This window comes from Sitophilus oryzae, unplaced genomic scaffold (assembly GCF_002938485.1).
Source record: "Sitophilus oryzae breed Bouriz unplaced genomic scaffold, Soryzae_2.0 scaffold_359_pilon_pilon, whole genome shotgun sequence".
Lineage (NCBI taxonomy): Eukaryota > Metazoa > Arthropoda > Insecta > Coleoptera > Curculionidae > Sitophilus > Sitophilus oryzae.
Window position 1 is genome coordinate 141,097 of NW_022146928.1, and position 23,616 is coordinate 164,712.

At 36.0% G+C, this 23,616-nt stretch overlaps 1 protein-coding gene across 4 annotated transcripts in view; it reads right to left on the minus strand.

Annotated features, from left to right (window-relative positions):
- LOC115884981 ((Lyso)-N-acylphosphatidylethanolamine lipase) overlaps positions 1 to 23,616 on the minus strand; it is a gene marked incomplete at its 3' end in the record, with an annotated part of 70,715 nt that overhangs the window by 19,820 nt on the left and 27,279 nt on the right. For all 4 annotated transcript variants that reach the window (XM_030903715.1, XM_030903717.1, XM_030903716.1 and 1 more), the window contains 3 exon segments: positions 20,707 to 20,903; positions 22,673 to 22,799; positions 22,858 to 23,064. In XM_030903715.1, coding sequence (XP_030759575.1) covers positions 20,707 to 20,903; positions 22,673 to 22,799; positions 22,858 to 23,064 — 531 coding nt within the window.

Genomic DNA, 23,616 nt, shown 5'->3' on the forward strand with positions numbered 1-23,616 from the left:
AGGGACTGCCTACATTGTACTGGCGCATTGGGGCTTTACCGCGCTAGGCCCTCACATCTTCTTTGCAGTTCACCCAATAGAACCGTTCACGCAGCTTGCCAAGTGTCTTGGTAACACCAAGATGTCCACCGCTGGTTCCATTGTGAACTTCCTCCAAGACTTCCGGGATCCTCTTCTTTGGAATGACGATCTGTCTTCTTGTCCCTCTGGTCTCTCGATCACACGGCGAAGTAATCCGTTATCTATTACCAAGGAATTCCACTGGGCCCAGTACGACTTCACGTTCGGCGAATATCTGCAAACTTCCTCCCACGTTGGTCTTTGGTCTGCGTTTTTCCAGTTAATTACTAAACCTAATTCTGGGTCACTGGTTTGGTCATTTGCAAGATCTTCGGGTTGCCAAGTATCATTAACCACAGTTGTTCTTAGGAGTTTCGCTTCTTTCTCTTCTGCTCGGGAACAATGCTTACATCCCTTATCGTAAGGTCTTCTGGAAAGTACGTCGGCATTTCGATGGATTGCCCCAGCTCGATGTTCTGTGTCGAAGTCAAATTCTTGTAATCGTTCGATCCATCTAGCTACCTGCCCGTCAGGATTCTTAAACTGCAACAGCCATTTCAAAGCAGCATGGTCTATTCTTAACAAGAACTTTCTTCCATAGAGATACTTGTAGAAGTGTTCCACTGCTTTAACTACGGTTAGTAATTCTCGTCTGGTCACGCAGTAGTTCCTTTCCGGTTTTGACAAGGTTTTACTAAAATAACCAATTATTTTTTCTTGACCATCCTGGATTTGAGACAGAACAGCGCCTAATCCAACATTGCTAGCGTCGGTATCCAATATAAAGTTTCCGTTGCCAAGAGGGTAGCTAAGTATGGGCGTACTAGTCAGGGCCTTCAATGTTCGAAATGCCTCGTCAGAATCTGAGTCCCAAGAGAAACGCCTCTCGCCTTCGGTAAGTTTGGTTAATGGTTTAGCGATGGTGGCAAAACCCTGTACATAACGGCGATAGTATGTGCATAGCCCCAAAAAGCTTCTGAATTCATGTTTGTCTTTGGGTATCGGCCACTCTTTCACTGTCTTGGTCTCCTGTGATCTACCGCAACTCCCTGGGAGGAGACCACATGGCCCAAGTAGTGTACCTTTTCTTGACACAGATGACATTTCTTAGGGCTAAGTTTCAAACCAGAGCTTGCAAGTCGCGTGAAAACTTCTTTCAAATTCTTCAGACGATCGTCTTCAGTTGACCAAACCAAACCAAAAGGCATGACGGTAAATTGCCACAGTCCGGAGCCCACCGAGAACGCTGTCTTCTCCCTGTCTTTAGGCGCCATGTCGACTTGCCAATATCCACTCAGATCTAAGGTAGAGAATATTGTCTAACCTGCCAACGTGTCTAGTGTATTATCTATCCTCGGCAGGGGATAGCAGATAGATTCGATGACACCTTCTTCTTTCATTTCTCGAAGGATTTTGTCAGCTTCTTCACGTTTGGCGAGCGGTAGTCTTCTCGGATTTTGTTTGATTGGTCGTGCATCTCCGGTGTCAATTTTATGTTGTACTAAATTGGTACGACCTCTCTGTCCTGCTTTTCCTTTATCAAACACATGCTGATACTTGATTATCAGGTTTCTCAATTTTCTACTATCTTCGGGAGATAATCCCTTAACGTTTACTAACTCCTTACATACTTCACCATTTTGTCCGGAATTTTTGAAGTCGAAACTTTGGAGGCTTCCACGCTTCGAATGACTGAGGAGACCGAACAACAGTACCCTAACAGGGTTCCCTGCTTCAAGGACACAGAATAATAAGTCAGTTCATTACTCTCACCGGTACAGTCTTCTTCGCTCGTAGCAGGGCTTTTCCTACAGCGACCCCTCGTCCTATTTCGCTGTCATGGTTCCTTGGCTCCAACAGAATAATACTCCCATTATTCATTTTACCTTCCAGGCAACCATCCAAAAATATCTCACAGAGCTCAGGGATCGAAACATCTTCTGCTACCACCACGCGAAGCGTCTCCTCACATTTTCGATGTAGAACTATAACATCGCATTAAAGAATAGACACCGTAATGATTCATTCGTTCGAGAAGAATCGAGTTCCACTGGAATGGAGTAGTACATACGAGAACATTCGAAACCTTCTCTATGCACCTAACGATCTATGGACTATTCGAGACATCTTTAGCTGTGGGTATAAAAGCCGGCGGCTGGAGCCGGAAGGGACAGATATAAATAAGACGAGTACAGTTGACGCGCAAAATTCAAAATAAATTCTTTCTAGATAAATAATTGTAAATCGTTTGTAAATAGTTCTTTAAGTCTTTTATGGTTATTGTTTTTCTTAATTAGTGTAAATAGTGTTTAAATAAATTGTGACTTTCTATCCACACGGAACCGACGAAAAACGTATCAATTGGTGTCAAGTGTGGCGTGTGTGATAGACTAGAAAAATAAAAAGACTGACAATGACTGTGTGAAAGTGTCCGAACTGAAATGTATACTGGAAGAGAGAGAGTGCGAGACAGATGGAAAGAAAAACATTTTGCAAGCTAGACTGAGAGTCGTTTTGGTGGAGGAAGGTGAGGATCCTGACACATTTTGCTTTGAGTTGGAAGGTGACCTTGACTCGTCCTTACAAAAATTAGAAGATAAAATTACGGAAAATTTCCGGGAATTGCAAGACAACTTGAACGACAATTTGAATAGTAAAATAATTAATTTAGAAGATAAAATCAGCGATAAAATTAATATTTTAGAAGATAAGATCGCAGAAAATTCTAAAGACATACAGGCCAGCTTTAATAATAAAATAATTAATTTAGAAGAAAAGATAACAGAAATTATAGAGAATTCTACGGAATTACAAGACAAAATAACACAAATTGAGGACGATGTAAACAGAAAAATTGAGCTTTTGAGAGAAGAAATGGGAAAGGCAAATTCACCAAAATGTCAAGAAACACCGGAGGACCCGAAACTAGTCGAAAATAAGTATACCTCAAAGTCAGTTATGAAGCCTCCACAGTTTGACGGAAAAACCGCTTGGGCCAACTACTTTTGCCAATTTGAAGCCGCCGCTAGAGCGAACGGCTGGACAATCGCTGAAAAAGCTACCGCTTTGACTATCGCACTGCGAGGAGATGCGACTGACATCCTGCAGACCCTCTCACCATCGGAACAGGGAGATTATCAGCAATTGGTACGACATTTAGAAATGAGGTACGGCCAGGCTCATTTAGAGCATGTCTACCATTCCCAGCTCAAAAATCGCATTCAGAAATCAAATGAGTCTCTGCAGTAGTTTGAAGCCGATGTAGCCCGCCTCGTTCGCCTTGCGTACCCTGCTACGCCCGAGAATGTTATGGAGCGGTTGGCAGTACAGGCATTCTCCGGCGGCTTACGTGACAACGAGACAAGACAAGCACTTCTCGTAGCCCACCCAACGTATTTGGTGGATGCTTTAGCACGTGCCCTACAATTCGAGGCCGCGAAACAAAGTTCGCGGTCTTTAGATGTTTACGCATTTTTTCCCTTGCCAGAAGGTTGAACGATTAGATGCGGTAGTTGCTAGATAGCTGTTCTGTGACTTGTGCGTTGAAGCGGTTGAAGTTCTTTTCAATATCGTTAAACTTTTTAACAATTATGGTGTACTCACTTGCAGAAAGAGTGGAAATAATCTAACTTTATTTTAAAAATAATGAATGTGGCAATCGGGCTGCGCAGATATTCAATGAACTACTGCTGACAAACACCTTTATGGCAAAATTGGTCGCGAGTTAGTAGCGAAATTTCGCGAAACTGGTTCCGTTATGAATAAAAAGAGGCAGAGGGAAAATCCTGTAGTAAATGAAGCTATGGAGGTATTCGAATTGGGCGAAGTTGCCATGGATAGTACGCTGAGTACAAGAAAATTAGCCAATGAGAACGGCGTGAATCGTACAAGTGTCCAAAGGATATTAAAAAAACACAAGTTCCACTCGTACAAAATTCAGTTGGTACAAGAACTCAACGAAGACGATTTTGATCGTCGTTTGCAATTTTGTGAAATTATGAGTGAACGAGTGGCGAATGATAATATTTTCCTATTTAATGTGTGTTTTTCGGATGAGTGTACTTTCTTTTTGAACGGTGTATTTAATCGGCACAACTGTCGATACTGGGCTCAGGACAACCCCAGGGTTTTTCACGAGGTGCACACCCAAAACCCTCAGAAATTGAACGTGTGGGCTGGTATTTTTGGAAATTCTATTGTGGGCCTGGAAATCTAACAGGTGACATGTACCTGGATTTACTGGAAAATACCATCGACCCAGCCCTAACTGACATCATAGAGAACAATCCTGGATACGTTGAAGCGGAACAAGACATTACATTACTCGCGCCTCCACATTACTCTCAAAATGTGCGTAATTATTTTAAACAATAACTTTCCCGGTCGGTGGATAGGACGAAGGGGTGCAGTTGAGTGGTCTCCCCGGTCACCCGAATTAACTCCTTTAGACTTTTTTCTATGGGGAAACATAAAAAGTAAAGTGTATAGCACTCCACCCGCCTCATTAGAAGACCTGCGAAGACGAATTATTGATGTTTGTCGCGAAGTGACCCCGCAAGTTCTTCAGAATGTTCGAGAACGGTTTGAAAATAATTTGTATTACTGTATGGAGGTTGGCGGGCAATATTTTCAGCATTTGCTTCATTAATTAGGTAAGTTTTTTTTTAATTAATTCAATTTATGCGTTTTTTGCAAACAATACTTTTCAAATTTCAATCCTTCATATTTTCAAAATGACTCGACCGATTTTTAAAAACGAAGCGGGGAAATATAGAGAATAGAAAGCCCTTTTCATTGCAGCGCCACTTGACCCCCCTTCCCATTTGAAAAAAGTTGGGGGATGACCCAAAAAATCTTCAACCCTCGCTTATCATTTTTAGGGCAAAAGTTGTCCCCCTCACAAACAAAATTGGCGTGTTTTTGGATTTTTTAAAAAAACAAATACCCTGGCCGTTATGCCTTGCGGAACGTTTTCGATGGGCCACCCTGTATTATTATACTGGAGCAATTTACAGACTATGGAAACGTGTATATCATAATATTTCAATTAGTTATTTTTAAGTTATTGGAGTATAGAAGTACTTTTCAAAATTTGAAGAGCCATTGAGCACAACAATATATCGTATCCAAAAATCATATTAGCTAAATTTAAATTAACAAGTATATGACTTGGATTAGTTGGATCTCTTTTTTTATATAGAATTGATTAGTTTTAATGTTTTTTGTTAGATCTTGTAAAAGATAGAACTTGTTGATAAATAGAACTGAGGTCTTCAATGTCTTTTTTATGGTTCATACTGTTGCCACTGCAATTTTATGATTCATACTGTTGTTGGTTAGCCCCCCCCCCCTAGTTATGTAACACATTTCAGTAAATCTCCTTTCGAAACCATTACTCTCTGAATCCAACACAAACTCATCTTCATATGATACTCTATGGTCTTTGGTATTAACATGCACTAACAAAAGACCATAAAGTACGTGTCTTAAGTTAGCACAACCACTTTAAAAAAAAATGTACGAAACTATGTGGAATAATTGACGTAAATTAGCCGTAAATTTGCCGTGAAAACGAAAAATTTTCCGCTCTTCGCTAAGGATGTTAAATCGATGGTTGTGCTAAGTTAATATTAAGTTAGCACAACCACCATTGGAAATCAGTGAAAGAACATAGTTAGGAAATTTTTAGTATAGCAGGAATTTGCCGTTTTTTTACCGTTCTTAGACACAATTAAAAAAAATATCCTTCGAGCGTTCTCTATCCCCCTGCATCAAAAAATGTATTAGCATCAAGGTCATACCGTGCTAGCAAATGTTACTTTTGGGTCGGCATTTACATGTGTGGAAGTAATTCGCATAGGAATCTTATTAAGTAGGAGTGAGAGAAATGCGACCGACCGACGCGACGCGCGACGGTGTGCTGTTGCGGCGTTGCCGATACGCCTTTCCCTATCAAGTAAAGTAAAAAAAAACAACGCTTTATTGTAGAAAAAGCCAAAACAGCTTCATCGACAAAGCATTCACAAAACAAAAAAGCACAAAAACAAATATACAAATAATAATAAAAAAATAAAAAAAATGTCATACAATACAAATCAATTCAAAAAAATTACGTCATAAAATTACAAATAAAACATATATGGACATTGCAGAACACAGGCGTATCTAGAAAATTTTACAAAAGGAAAACTGTAAATGGATAAAATCATGTTATATATCATAAAATCAAGAGTTATAAAATATTAAATACTAGACCTTTAACCAGTGTGTGAGATGATCAAAATTTTAAAATTCAAAATTGTTCATGATTAAACAGCAACAAAAAAGTCGTTTACCGCATATAAGGCTCTCTCCAGTAAGTATGATTTCAGAGCTTTGCGAAATGCGGGAAAGAATGAAAGTGACTTGATATTCGAAGGCAAATGATTGTACATTTTCTTGGCATTGTACAGTATTGAGCCCTTAACTAGTTCTGAGCTCGGGGTTAGCAGATAAATATCGTGCTCCGCATTCCTAAGTGGATAGTTGTGAGAAGGCCTTTCCGGAATAGAGAATATGTGCTTGCCGGAATAGAGAATATGAAGAGTCAGTATTTTGAAATTTTTAAAGAAATTCTGGCAGTGATTTCTACTGTTTAGTCCCAATAAGTATCTCACGATCGCAAACCGCTTATTTTTAAAAGACTTTTTTTTCAAGAGATAACTAGATAAAATCATTAGACATGTTTCTGAGCATCTGAAATGGAATTATAAGGATATCGTTAGGGTGTCAAATTTTTTTTAACGAGCGAACGTCAGTAATCGCGATAATTTAAAAACTCAACTTTTTAACACATAACAGGCCATAACTCAAGAACTACTTTAGATATTGAAACTTTTTTTTATTTTTAAGATCGGATATTTTACAATATGTTTACATAAGAAAAATTCGATAAGGTTGTTTTTTCAGAAGTGTCTAGCTCTAGCAGTCAACTTTTAAGCTTGACCAATCAGGTTGGTTAGCGTTGTTATTTGAAGTGTGTTAATTCATTTGTGTTTGTCAAAAACTCTAACGTGATTGGTCGGGCTTAATAGTTGCCTGCTAGGGCTAGACACAAGTGTTTTTTCCATTCAAAAATTGTAAACAATCTGTTTAATACTTATTTATTATTTTGTATTATTAATTATTATCATATTATATTAAGTATCGATTTGAATTTTTACATAAATGTAACTCAGCTCTATTTTTCTTGCCCTGCTCTAGTAAAAATATATGTCATAGTTGTCATTGAAAAACCTTGAGCACGAAGGTGACGCTCAGCATTGTTTTGTAACAAAATACTTGTAATCATACAATAAAAAAAACTTAAAAAACGTCAACAAACATAGCTTTATTCAAGAAGTGCTATCAGTTAACATTGGTCCTTCGAGCCGGAAGAAGTAAGTCCTGAAAATCACAGAAAAAGCCAGTATAACCTAGAAGTCAGAAAAGGCCTACCAAGTTAGAAACCGACCCTATCATTCAGAAGTTTATCCTATATACAATAGAGGCTTGAACCTGAGAAGAAGCTAATCGTAAGTCCATCCTATTATCCTATCCTAGCTTAGCTTATCTAATCCTAATTCTATTTGTATCATTTTAAATCATCAAAATGTCTGATATTGCTGACTTAACTAGAGCGAGAGCAAATTTAAAAGGTAGTCTAACTCGATTAATTAACTTTTATCAAAAAATCAAAAGTGATCCTATTGACGAATATAAATTTAATCAAATTAATGAGAGGCTAAGTAATGCCACGGATTTATTAGATAATTTTAATCGCATTCAAGATGAAATTGATGCTTATTCTTTTAAAAATGTATCTTCAGATGTTGATGTACCATCTTATGAGGAAGACATATTAACAAAAAGTTTATCTGAGCGTGAAGCATTTGAAGATAAGTATTATGATATAATTTCTCTTGTTAAATCTTATTTAAACAGCTATAATCCCTTTCAAGAGTTAAATCAAGCTATTAGCAATGCACCTTTGGTTCAGGATACACAATTTAATATCAAGCTTCCTAATTTAAATTTACCAATATTTACAGGAAAATACAATGAATGGGTTGATTTTAATGACACATTTAAACCTTTAATTGACTCTAATCCTGCCTTAACAACAATTCAAAAATTTTACTACTTAAAATCTTGTTTGAAACATGAGGCATCAGACATCATAGAGTTTTTAGAAGTTACGATTTTAAATTATCCTATAGCTTGGCAAATTTTACGTGACAGGTTTGAAAACAAGAAAATTATCATAAATAATCACATTAAACAAATTGTTGACTTACCCCCTATACGCAATGGATCTCATTTCGAGTTAAGAAATCTTTCGGATACAGTTAATAAAAATATACGTTGTTTAAAGGCTTTGAGACAAGGTTTGGATCATTGGGATTCCTTGTTGATATATATTGTAAGTCAGAAATTCGATTCACACACTAAAACAGAATGGGAACAATACCAAGCTCAAGACACTCTTCCAACATATGAAAATTTAATGGCTTTTTTAAAAAATCACTGCAGTATCTTAGAATCTTTGAGCATAACTACTCCAGATAGAGATCCGCACTCTATAACTAAAATAGCTAGGGTTCAGAAACCAATTAAAAATACAGCTCAAAGCAATTCTTACTTTTCATCCACCAACTTCAAATGTATCTTTTGTCAGAATTCCCATAATATTTATAATTGCCCTGATTATTTAAAACTCTCAATTCAAGAGAGAATAAATGAGGCTCATAAACATAAATTTTGCTTACGAACTAACCATTTAGTTAAAGATTGTCGATCTACAGGTTGTAGAAAATGCAATCGCAAACATCATACCTTGCTTCATATTGAAAGACTCAACAAGATTTCATCCTCTGAACCTCCTATAAATTCTTCAAATCCTAGCACATCTGAGGTTAGTAATTTTGAAACATCATCTGCATTATCCTCATATCATTACATCGAAAAACACCAACTTAAAACAAGTTCTTCTAGCTACTGCTTTGGTTGAGGTTCCTGACGTGAACGGTGTTTTTCATACCTGTAGAGTCCTGTTAGACTCTGGTTCCCAATCAAATTTCGTGACTGAACAACTTTGTCATAAATTAAGGGTACCTTTATATGAATCAAAACCCATGATAATGGGCTTAAGCAGTCAGGCATTTTACATAAAGTTTAAAACTGATATAACTATTCGATCCATCCATAATAGTTTTAAAATTAATTTATCTTGTTTAGTTTTGAAATCTATAACTGAACCCTTGCCCATGGTTTCTTTTGATTACTCTCCTCTTAATATCCCTGGTCACATCAGATTGGCAGATCCCAAGAACAGTTAACCTAATAGGACTGCTCATTCAGCCAAAAGTGTCCGCCAGGTGCATGCGAAAACTACTCGCTTTGTGACGTCATTGTAGCCCTTGTCATGGTTATTAGTCAGTTAGTAGTTAAAATAATTAATAAACAAAATCGTGGGCACTTAGTATGCACTTTGTCACAATCCACAACACAAAATGAATGTATTTATACACTCTATAGCTCTAAAAACTTTAAAGACACCTTTTTCACATTTAAAATTGACAAAATAATTAACTCAAAATTTCTCAGCTGTTATTTTTATAAGTTTACCATAGGCAACTAATAATACACACTATCATGACAAGGCCGCGAAGGCTTTGACAAGGGCTACTATGACGTCACAACTGTCAGCTGAAGCGCGGGAAGAGGCGAACGTACGTCTTATGAGGATGAGCAATCCTATTAGTTTACCGTTCTTGGGCAGATCCTACTTTTAATAAAATTGGAAATATCGACATCTTGCTTGGAGCTACCATCTTTTTGGAATCTGTTATGCATTGGACAGTTATCTTTAGGTTTAAATTGTCCATCACTGCAGAAGACTCATTTGGGTTGGGTAATAACTGGAAATTGTAATATTATCCCTAAGAACTACCTCCAAAAAAATGTTTCCAAAACATTAAGCTATTTTAATCTGAAATCCTCGCGTTTGGAAAAACAGGTAGCAAGATTCTGGGAGCAAGAGGAGATCGCTTCTTGCGATAGATTTACGCCTGAAGAACAGCTGGTTGAAACTCATTTTCAAAACACTACAACCAGAGATTCAAGTGGCAAGTTTATTGTTAAAATACCTTTTCGAGAAAATCTCTCTAATCTTGGCGATTCTAGTGCTACGGCATTAAAAAGATTTAGTAGCGTGGAAAGAAAACTTGTTAGAAATCCTGAACTTGCGGTAGATTATAAAAAAATTATACTGGAATATGAAAATCTTGGCCACATGCAAAAAATATCTTCAGAAATAAATAAGGAAGCAAATTCATTCTATCTTCCGCACCATTGTGTTATCAAAACATCAAGTGCCACAACTAAACTGCGTGTTGTATTTGATGGATCAAGTAAATGTGATTCTAGACTATCGCTAAATGATGTTCAATACACAGGTCCAAATATACAGGATGATCTTTTTTCTATCATTTTAAGATTCAGACAGCACACTTATGTGATTGCTGCAGATATTGAAAAAATGTATAGGCAGATTTTATTGCACGAGGATGACAAAAAATATCATAGAATCTTTTGGAGAAATGACCCAAGTGAAGAGATATCCTGTTTTGAACTAAATACCGTAACTTACGGCACTGGGTCAGCCTCATATTTAGCGACAAGGTGCCTGAAGCAATTGTCCATTGACTATTAAGCTACAAATCCTTTAGCTAGTAATGCTATTGAACACGATTTTTATGTTGACGACTTGCTAACCGGACATGACTCTCTTTCCACTCTTCAATCGCTTAAAGACGATATAACTTCAATCCCTAGTGTTGGATTTAATTTAAGAAAATGGACAACTAATACTCGTTGTCTTCTATCAAAAGATGATTTAGAAAATAATCATGACATATTTCTTGACAAAGAATCTACGAATAACAAAACCTTAGGCATTGTTTGGGATTCTAATTCAGATATTCTTAAATATTCTATCCAACACTTAGATAACAACTTAACTGTAACCAAACGTTCGATACTATCAATTACGTCCCAAATTTTTGATCCTCTTGGCTTACTATCTCCTGTAGTAATCAAAGCGAAAATCCTCCTTCAGATTTTATGGCAATCGGCTATATCTTGGGATGAATCGTTGCCATCCGATTTACATACCTTATGGTTACATTTTATTAATGATCTTCATGAATTAAACTTGCTAAGAATACCTCGTCATTTATTTTACCTAATTACGATTTTATTGAGATACATGGTTTTGCCGACGCGTCCGAAAGAGCTTATGGTGCTTGTATTTATGTCCGCTCAGTAAAGTCTGATCAGATACAAGTAAGACTCCTTTGCGCAAAATCTCGTGTTGCTCCAATAAAATTCTTATCTCTACCTCGTTTATAGTTAAGCGCAGCTCTTTTGTTAGCGCAACTACTGCACAAAACAACCAAAGCCTTAACTCTTACTCCTAATATATTATTATATTCTGATTCAACTATAACTCTTGCATGGATAAGATCCGTTCCACAACGATGGAAAACTTATGTTTCTAACAGGGTATATGTTTAATACTTATTTGTTATTTTGTATTATTAATTATTATCATATTATATTAAGTATCGATTTGTATTTTTACATAAATGTAACTCAGCTCTATTTTTCTTGCCCCGCTCTAGTAAAAATATATGTCATAGTTGTCATTGAAAAACCTTGAGCAAGAAGGTGACGCTCAGCATAATCATACAATAAAAAACTTAAAAAACGTCAACAAACATAGCTTTATTCAAGAAGTGCTATCAGTTAACACAATCCATCCATTTACTTTTAGAGCATAGCAATTTTCAGCAATCGTGTAATTTTTTTATTGATAAAGATTTTTACATACTGTCTACAAAGAAAATACAGCAGAAATATTAACAAAGTTTTTGAAAAAACTACAATCTATTATTTCTAATAGATTTCGAGATATCGATTTTTGAATTCAGAGTTCTAATAGCGCGATCACTATCGAACACCCACTCAATTCCACTTATTTTTACCAAAAATGCAAGTGTTTCTAAAAAAATTCAAGCTATAGGGAAAATTACAACGACTCGTTAATAAATAAACAAATTAAGTATCACGAGACGTAATTAAATCGTGAAGCTGAACGCATGACGTACACCTTTCCCTAGAGCTTTAAGTACTGGCAGAGGTATTGATCAACTGCGACAAATCTGCTATATCCCCTTCCACGTCTCTTAGCGATGTGCACAGTTTCTCGGTTTATTTCATACGTTTGGCAGCGTGTTTACTGTCCTCTCTTTGTTCAGTACATTATAAACGCATTGTACTCTTCTTACATACGGAAATCTCGACCCAAGATTAACATTTGCCAGCCCTTAGTATATATTAAGTTAGCACAACCATTCCAGTAAACGTTAAGTAAAATGTCTGAAATTAGATGGAACAATTGCCGTAAATCAGCCGTAAATACACCATGCAAATAAAAAATATGCTGCTCAATTATTTGTTTATAAAATCAATAATGTTTAAATTAACGTAAACAACAACGTTAAATTAGGGCGATCTTTCTTAATAATCGCTAAATGGGACCAATAAGGACTTTTTAATATAATAGGAATATGCCGTAAACAAGGTGCGAAAGCAAAACATTTCCCGCTCTTTTATTTGTTTATAACATATACAGGGTGATTCAGGCTTACGAAAAAGTTCTATATTAGTGTGTATACTTAGTGGACTGTATTTAAATAAAGATTATGCACTTTTTACTTATTATTTATTGCTTAAAACTGCAAAATACTTTAACAGACTGGGCTACGACGTGAACGCTTCGAGAGGTAGCGGAAGAGAGAGAGAGAACAATATATTCTTCTTCTTAAAGTAAAAATAGGCCGAAATCGCTAAAGGCGCTGCCACACTACATATTCAAATATTGCGTCTTATGACGGAACATACCGCCGGCCTTGAAATATCTTAACCTAAGTATTTCAATTAACAAACAGCAATATAAAACGATAAGAACAAAGAAAAATATGCTATCTGTAGGTTTACATTTTAAAACAAATATGTAAAAATTATTATAAAGAAGACTATAGGTAACGGACATATCTTGGTAATTGCGCGTGACACAACACCACTTTTTGTATGCACTGACACCACTCTCACTAAGTTGTCGCAACCAGGATGGACAGCAATAACTGGACCTAAGGGCCAATGCATGGGAGGTTGGTTGTCTACTTTAAGTAGTACGATAGTACCAACTTGAATGTTTTCTTCTTTGGAACGCCATTTGGACCGCTGCTGCAAGGAATTCAGGTAATCCTTGCTCCACACAGACCAGAACCTTTGAATAACTTGTTGTAGCTGTTTATACTGCTTCAATCGAATCATTGGCACAGTTAGCTCGTTGGATTGAGGAACTGAATTAAGAATTGCTTGAATTTGAGTGAGAAGCGTGTAAAAATGTTCGAAGTTTAGATGAAGATCACCGAGGACGCGCTTTAAATGATATTTAAAAGAACGTACTGCGGATTCCCAGATGCCCCCTTGGTGTGGAGATCGCGCGGGTATAAAATGCCACGTAATTTGATGTTCAGAAAAATAATTTTTGTATTCATTAACGCAGTCTCGTACAATTTGGCAAAGTTTAGACAGTTCGTTACGACTGCCTACGAAGTTGGTAGCGTTATCACTGTATATAAGACAGCATAACCCACGTCGAGACACAAATCGTTTGAAGGCGTTCAAAAAAGATTCAGTACTGAGATCGGTCACGAGTTCAACATGAACAGCTCGAGTACTCAAACAAACGAAAATGCATACATACGCTTTAATCAGAACGCGGTTACGAGTTTTTCCATCTTTAAGTGGATAAGGACCAGCATAATCTACCCCACAATTCAGAAACGGTCGCGCAGGTACAACTCTAGGAGTCGGCAATGAACCCATCATTTGAATGAGAGTAGACGGCTTTACTCTGAAACATGTCATATAGCTTCTTAAACTTCTTCGAACTTCGTTACGACCATTAACTATCCAAAACTTTTCTCGTATCTGGGTAAGTATCAGCTGTGGACCAGCATGTAAAAATTTATTATGATAGTGCTTTATTAATAGATTAACAAATGTATGTTTAGATGGTAGTATAATCAGGTGTTTTCTTTCAAAATCTAACACTGAATTTGTTAATCTACCTCCTACACGTAGCAATCCATTTTTGTCGAGAAAAGGATTTAAATTCAATATATTGCTATTTTTGTTTAATCGTTTATCAGCTTTCAAATTACTAATTTCGAGAGTGAAACGCTCTGATTGAACTAATTTGCAAATTTTAACTATCGCGTCATTTCTTTCTTGAAGAGTTAAATCTCCAGTAATCTTTTGTCCCGTACTGGTGCCAATATAAAATCTATATATGTAACAAAAGATTCTAATTAATTTATTATAAGAAGACCATTTTAGAAATATGAAATATCCGTGATTTCTTTTCTAGCGGTAGCTATTGATATTTTCACAGTCTGACTATCAGGCCAATATTCGCGCTCTTTTCTGAGAAAAGTAGGACCAAACCACCAAAGTGATTGGTTTTTTAACGTGAGTGGATCTGATCCTCGGGATACAATATCCGCGGGATTTTCGCACGTGTCTATATGATGCCAAACCATATTTTCCGTACAGCGTTGAATCTCGGCTACACGATTAGAAATAAATGTCTTCTACTTACTCGGTTCTGAATTTAACCAGTCTAAAACTATTGTTGAGTCGGTAAATAAATGGATTTCAGCTATAGTGAGTTCTAAAACATCAGTAACCTTTTCCATTAATTGAGCTAATAGAAGAGCTCCGCACAATTCCAGACGTGGTAAACTCATCGAACTTAACGGTGCTAATCGTGACTTGGCACATACTAACTGTGAATCGACTTGTCCGTTTTTATCACGCGAGATTAAATATATACGTGCGCCGTACGCTACTTGTGATGCGTCACAAAAACCGCATAATATAAACTTTGCATTGATATCTAGATCCGAAACTAAGATGCATCTAGGTATGCTTAGCGAGTTTAAATAGGACAATTTATTTACAAAATCTACCCATTCATTTGCGATACTTTCGGGTACTTCAGTGTCCCAATCTAGTTGGAGTTTCCAGACTTCTTGAAGAATGAATTTTGCTTTCACTATAACAGGGCTAATCAAACCTAAAACATCAAAAAGTTGACCTATACCTGACAGCAATGTGCGCTTCGATATAAAAGAAGTATTCAAATTTAATTCGAATTTATATCCGATAGTATCCGAATCTGGATTCCACACGGCACCTAACGATTTACTATCGTCCTCGCCTCGTATATAAAAATTTTCATCGTCAGTTTTGTCGTCGATCAAGTTACCTAAAACTTGCCGGTTGTTCGATTTCCATTTTCGTAGGTGTAGTCCGGCATTCGACAAAATTTCATCAATTTCCCGTTTTAATTTGATAGCTTTGTTTAAGTCCGAATGACCGAAAATCAGATCGTCCATATAGAAGTTGTTTATGATAATTTTACTGGCCTCGGGATTGATATCTTTCTGTCTTAAACCTATTTCGTGTAAAACACGCGTAGCAAGGAAAGACGCGCTCGCCGTACCGTAGGTTATCGTATTTAATTCATACTGTTCCACCTTTTTTGTGATATCGTTACACCACAGTATGCGTTGATATTTGCGTTGGGATTTATGGATCAAAATCATGCGATACATTTTCTCGATATCGGCAGTTATAAGTATCGGGTAAGTACGCATTTGTAGCATTATCTCAAAAATGTCTTTTTGTACTTTAGGGCCGGTTTTCAGGACACCATTTAAGCTCAACCCGGTGTTTGTTTTCAGACTTGCATTAAAAACGACGCGTACTTTTGTCGTGCTACTATGTTCTTTAAGCACGGCATGATGGCTTAAACACAATCGCTTTTGGGTCCGTCCAAGTTTGAATCAACAAGGGTCATGTGTCCTAATTTTTCGTATTCATCGAGAAAACTTATATATTGTTTCCGTAACTCAGCATTTTTAGCTAACCGATTTTCTAAAGAAAACAAGCATTTTAACGCAATGTTATATGAGTCTCCTAGATGATAATAATTATCTTTGAACGGTAGCTTAACTACATATCGCCCTGTCGTATCGGTTTCTACGTGCTTTCTAAAATCTAATTCGCACTCTAATTCTTCATTTGTAAACTTGTTCGATCGGTTTTCGATATTCTTAACTTCTAAAAACTTGCGCATTGAGTTTTTCCCTGAATTATTTTCATTTACTGTTAAAAAACACTGATGATTGTTTATGTCCTTGAGATCACGATTAACGTGTAAATCTAAAGGGCCCGCTATTACCCATCCAAACTTTGTGCTTTGTAAAATCGGTGCATTTCGTCCAAACTTGATTTGTTCGCTATTCAAACATTTAAAAAATAACTCTACCCCGATTAACAGATCGATATTTCGAGGCTCACTAAATTCGGAATCCGCTAATTCCAAATTCTGCTAATACCAAATTTTTATTATATCGGGTTCAAATGAAATTTGCGGTAATTTAGTTGTTATTTTATCGATTACTAAGAACTCAACATTCGATTGAAATGATTCATTGATTGATTTTAATTTACTGTTGAATTTTTCATACATGTTGCATCGTACGTTATTTATTCCTAGAATCGACGAATTTAACTTTTTCGACGGTATATTTAAACGTTCAAATAACTCTTTAGTGCAAAAGTTTGATTGACTTCCCGAATCTAACAATGCACGACATCTTACCGGTCTATTATTTACATCGAATACATCCACCATCGTGGTAGCGAGTAAAATATGTTCCGCATGTCGCGACGATAACTCCCTATTCGATAATTCGAATTTTGTGTTTGCCGCGCGTCGCGACGATAACTCCCTATTCGACAATTCAAATTTTGTATTTGGCGCGCGCGTCAACATACAAGGACCGGAAGCACGCGCGTCAGCTGGCCGCGGTGACGACACTTCTCCAGCCGAAGAGCTCGTTCCGCTGTTGCCGGCTTTTGCGGTTGGAATCTTACCTGAATTATGGTCGAAATTTTCATTCGGATTATTATCGTCTCTTGCGACATTACAATTTTGATTTGAATTCTGGTTATTATGTGCGGTTTGATTCGTTTTTGAATTTTGGTAATTAAGCGAGAAGTTAAAATCGTGTAAAACAGAATTGTGTCTACGATTACAAATTCTGCAGTTTTTTCCTTGGCAACTTGTCACGTCATGTCCTGATCGTAAACAATTTGTGCATATGCCTAAACGTTTCAGCTCGAAATACCTGTCTTTAATCGAGAGCGTAAGTAATTTTTGACATTTGTACGCAAAATGATTTGTTTGTTTACAAAATGTACAATATACTTGTGTTTCTCGATTAGTTGGTGACTCGTTTGAGCTGAGATGTGCTAATGTATGTTGTTGAAATTAGGTGTCGTCGCTTGCTGTTTGTGGTCTATAGTTTCTAAAACTTGGCATTTGTTTTTTAGAAACTGTAGGAATTCCTCGAGAGTAGGCGATATTTTGTTATTCGAAATTTCCCATTCTTTTCGTGTATGGGCGTCTAATTTTAATGATATTAGATATATTACTAGTGTATCCCAATGTTCGACGGGTTGTTCAAGACTTGTTAACGCACGAATATTTTTCACTACGACGTCGATTAGTTTACGTAAGGATTCATGTGATTCTTTAGCCACGGGCTGCATGTCGAATAAGTTTTTAACGTGATTGTGAATTAAAACGCGTTTGTTCTCGTATCTTTCGCGTAATAAGTCTAAAGCTTTATCGTAGTTATCTTCGCAAATTTCTAACGAATGCAGAACTTGAACCGCTTCTCTGCGTAGACACGATTGTAAGTAGTAAAATTTCTGTATCTTGGATAACTCTGGATTTTGGTCTACTAAAGCTCGAAAAATTTCGTAAAACTGTAACCATCCCTCATACGAACCGCTGAATTGAGGTAAGGTTATCGCTTGTAATTTTGTTGCGTTATTTGTACTCGTAGTCGATATCATGTTCGTGTGTGTACTCTGCGACGATCTACTAGCATTTTGAGACGCGTTCTGTTCATGCTGTTCGATCATTTCTAACGCCACTGTCGCGAGACCGTAATATTCGTCTTCGAACGATTGTCCCTCGACTTCGCGCCCTGCATCTAACTCCTCTAACTGCGACTGAACCGCCTGGAATTCGTCCCAGGTTGCATCGATATTTTTTACTCGTAGTTTCAGCCCGGTGATGTTAATATTTCCGCTTTTTAGAAAATTCGAAAACCGCGTTAGGTTCCCTTTCAGTTGTCCCCTTCGAAGGACTAAACTTTTGATTTTCTCGTCGTTCGTTTTGTCTCTCCCGAATTGAAGATTTTGAATTTTCCGTATGTGAATTTACGACGCAATATTTTTGATATGTAAATAAATCGTTACTTTGCTCACTCAAATCTAGCATGCATGAATGGTATTAACTTGTAGGATACTAAGCAATGGATAGGTAATAGGAAATTGGAATAGACCTACTTGTTAACTTCTTGTGGTACCATCTGACAACGTTGCCTTCTGCTGCACTTCAATGGCTAACCTCTTCGCGTAATTATTTACTTTTTATTCCGATTATCACGAAATGCGGCTCGAATGGACCAAGAATTTTATGTGTATACTTAGTGGACTGTATTTAAATAAAGATTATGCACTTTTTACTTATTATTTATTGTTTAAAACTGCAAAATACTTTAACAGACTGGGCTACGACGTGAACGCTTCGAGAGGTAGCGGAAGAGAGAGAGAGAACAATATATTCTTCTTAAAGTAAAAATAGGCCGAAATCGCTAAAGGCGCTGCCACACTACATATTCAAATATTGCGTCTTATGACGGAACAATTAGGTTTTTGGTTTGTGAATTTCATTTCAATTTTTTACATAATATGAGGCCAATGGTAACGTACATAATATTTTTGTCAGCATACAGGGTGATTGTGCATACAGGGGGTTGTACTAACTTAATATACAGGATGCATACAGGGGGTTGTACTAATTTAATATACAGGGTGGTCCGAACTGTATTCCAGAAACTTCGGTAGCATATTCTGCAGATAAAAATGAGTAAAAAACTTCGTATAAATGTATGTCCTAAAATGCTTAGTTTCGGAGATACAGGGTGTAGAAGTTTCATATTTATTTCGATTTTTTCCAAATAATTTCTGAAGTAATGTCAATACTTAGATGAAAACTGGCGTCTAGAAGTTTTTTGACATGTGAAATTTGATTTTGATATCAATACCATTCCTATTTCTAGGGGGTGTGTTTATTACATGTGTTACTATATTTTTTATATATATCATAACTGTTTTGAAGATTTATAACTTTTCGTTCGTACCTGTATAAAAGTACTGATTGAAAAAACATTTTCGTGATTTTTTACATAAAAATGACCCTTGATAAAAATCTCTAAAAGCGACCTTTCTCAAGATATTTAGAATGGAAATAGTCAATACATGTCATTATTGACAAAAAATAAACATGTTGAGTAGAGACTGAAAGGATTAATTTGGGAATTTTTTATTTTTGTAAATTAATCATCAATTTTTCTTCCAAAAATGATGAAAAAACAGTTTCTGTTGAACTTTTGGCACAAAAACATTTCAAATTTATGATCTCAGTCTAATAACTATTTGGCCAACATGTTGAATTTATGTCAATGATGAGAGGTATTGATAATTTCGATTCCAAATATCTCGAGAACCATTACTCGTAGCGATTTTTACCAATATACCTTTTTTACGTAAAAAACGTCGTGAATGTATATTTTTTACTAAGTAGTTTTATACAGGTACAGACGAAAAGTTATTACTCTTCAAACCAGTTAAAAAATATGTAGGTGGCGCCCTCTACATGTAGGAGTTATATTGACATCAAAATCAAATTTCTCATGTCAAAAAAGTCTCCCAGACACCAATTTTCATCCAAATATTGACGTTGCTTTAGAAATTACTTTGAAAAAATTGAAATAAAAATGAAACTTCTACACCCTGTATCTCCAAAACTAATCATTTTAGGACATACATTTATACGAACTTTTTTACTTATTTTTATCTGCAGAATATGCTGCCAAAGTTTCCGGAATACAGTTCGGACCACCCTGTATATGTCCTTGACGTTATTACATTTTTTGATGCAGAAGGATAGGGAAAATTGGAGGATATATTTTTTAAATGTATCTAAGAACGGCAAAAAAACGGCAAATTCCTGCTATACTGAAAATTTCCTAACGATGTTCTTTCGCTGGTTGTCAATGGTGGTTGTGCTAACTTAATATTAACTTAGCACAACCATCGATTTAACATACTTAGCGAAGAGCGACAAATTTTTCGTTTTTACGGCAAATTTACGGCAATTATTTCACATAGTTTCATAAACTTTTTTTAAAGTGGTTGTGCTAACTTAACACACGTCCATAAAGTGTCATATGAAGATGCTTTTGTTTTGGAATTATTATAATGCCATAAAATGGATCAAAGAAAATGTATGTTGAAAAAAATGTATTGCCAACCTTTGATGAAATCTCGATACACATTGATACTTACCAAAAGGTCCTGCTACTCTTACACCAGCTAATGGATTGAACGGCTGTATTATATAACTTAAAGTCTTTACCCACAAAGGAATAGTCTGAGCATTATCAGAAGGCTTTTCAGGAAAGCCCCATGGATCGGATAATATTATATGTTTTACCCTTCTTGGATAGGATATCGAATATGAAGCTGCTAAAAACCCTCCCAAACTAAAATTATACAAAATACAAACATGATCATTTTTAGTGCTTAAAAATTATATAATGCTGGATTCAGAGTTCCGTAGCCGTAAGACGTAAGCCGTATCGTTAGCCGTAAGACTTAAGACGCAAGGAAAACCATTCATAGTTGCCGTAAGACGTAACGATAACTTCATCGTAAGCGTGCGCATTACCGTTTTTAATAGGTTATGTTGTTGTTTGGGCTGTGAATGTTGTAAATAAAACTATAATACTCGTTATTTATTTTGTTATTATTAATTTAATTGAACTAAAATGGACACGGACAATTATATTTTCGTTGCCGAAGTGAAATATCTGTGAAATATATTATAAAAGTTGTAGAAATGGCTACCGAGTACCACCGAACCTAGCCGACAACACCCGATTCGATAAGACGTAATGCATAGAGAAATATAAAATAAAAGAGTTGTCATTTCCATAGTCAAAAGTAGGCAACACGTTTAACGAGGATCGATTGTAGCGCACCCTTGAGCCCTAACTGAACTAATACAAATATGACAGACGTAATCGGTAAAATAGGTATCTGCATTACCTACCACAAAAAAGGCGGGCAGTTTAAATGTGAATTTAAAAATTTTTGTGTTTTTAAAAATATTACGAAATCAAACTGCAAAAAATATAATGAAAATTTATTTTTAAAAACGGAATATTTGAAAAATATAAACTATTGTACACTTTTCAAATGCTTACAGTTAAATGCTAAATTGTATTTGATAATATAAAACATATACATATGCTGAATTAACCTCGAGGGGTAAACCGCTGATGAATTTCTGTACACTAATGCCAAATAATTTAGTACTAATACCAATAATACTACGAAAACGCCAAAAATGCCAACATCTTGTACACCAAAATACACCAGCGGTTTACCCCTCGATTAACCTATAGTATTATAAAACTTATTTAACAACGCCACTAACAAACCATATAAGATCGCAGGGTTTGCAATCTATGCTATTATAACAGATTAAGATTTAAATAAGACATCATCAAAAATTAATTCACCTGTAAGTTGGATTTATAAACTCAGCAGTTGAAGTTTAGTTGAGGTAGCAAATGTTCAACACTGTGAAATCAAGGCGCGAATATATAGTCAGTTCGTTTTACGTTCATCGAGTTCAGAGATGGGCAATGTCTTTACATATCGAACTTGCTTTGCATGATACCCTTTCCTGGATCGTGTTCAAATCACATCATCGACTGAACAAAATATTACATGATGACCGTAAAACACATCGCACAAAACAAAGTTCAAATCATAGAGAAATATAAGTTCCTCGGGAAATAAAACTTCCTCCATCATTTCTGTACGCACAAACACAAAACAAACAAACAAAGTATATGCTACACAAAATAATAACAAAATTCCAAAATTCAAAACATAATTGTAAACAACTGCAAAATACAAATAATTTGCTGTCATGTCACTTGTCAATCTTGTCATGACACGTGACAGGTAGCAGGTAGCGACGCTTTGGAGCCCTAACTGAACTATGCAACATTATGGCCAAGTTAGACAACCTTTCAAACACTCTTTTATTTTAGTTACTTTATGACGTAATGTAAGAATTAAAATTGGTTCATTTCTTACGTCTTACGGCATACGGCTTACGGCATACGGAGATCTATGAACGCAATCGTGTGATCGTGAAGGTCGATATCCCTTACGTCTTAACGATACGGCTTACGTCTTACGGCTACGGAACTCTGAATCCAGCATAAGTAACACTAACCTATGTCCTAATATAATGAATTCCGTCAAGTTCATTTCTTTCCGCCATTCTTCAATTGACCGAACCATCTGTCTTTCAGCTTCAACAGAATCATTATCAAAATCTGGCCTGGATGATCTAGCAAAGCCTAAGTTTGGAGGAAAATTAATACATATAATATAATGATTGTATAATACTTTACTTGCCTAGTAAATCAAAAGCATACACGGGTCTAGTTGCGGCTAAAGCATCTATATTTAAGCACCACAATGCAACACCTGCTCCTAGGCCTTGAATAAGAACTAAGGGCATATTTTTGGAATTTGTATTGAAACTTAAGGTCCATATTTTGTCAGCTGGGCCAACCACAGGCCCTATATCTACATAACAACCCCGATATGATGTTTTTACAACTAAAAAACAAAGAGTTATTTTCTAAACTGTAAAACCTCTACCAAGGGATAGGGGACTCGAAACCTCATAATCTTTTCAAAATGTTTATTTCAAAAAACATTTTTGTTTAAAAAAATGGGACATGTTTCAAGAATCTTACAATATACTTCCTATCCTATCATCAGGCCCACGAAGTAACTGATTCCCAAAACATGTTACCCCATTTGTAAACAAAATTATTTCTTGAAATAAACATTCTGAAAAAATTGTGAGGTTTTGAGTCCCCTACCCCTCATTAGAGGTTTTGCAATTGAGATGAATGTTTAGTTATTTTCTGGTCATGCATGCCTGAAAGATCATTTATATATATATTTTACATTTATATTTATCATTTCTATCAAGTACACATTAAAAAATGATATAACAAGCACACAGAATAATAATTAATAATATGAATAATCCTTAGATAAAAATGATTCAATTGGATACAAAAGTTCAAGGTGTATTAATTATAACATCACTTTTGACCAGCTTTTGACTACAAAATCTAATTATAGGTATCTCAGTTTGGT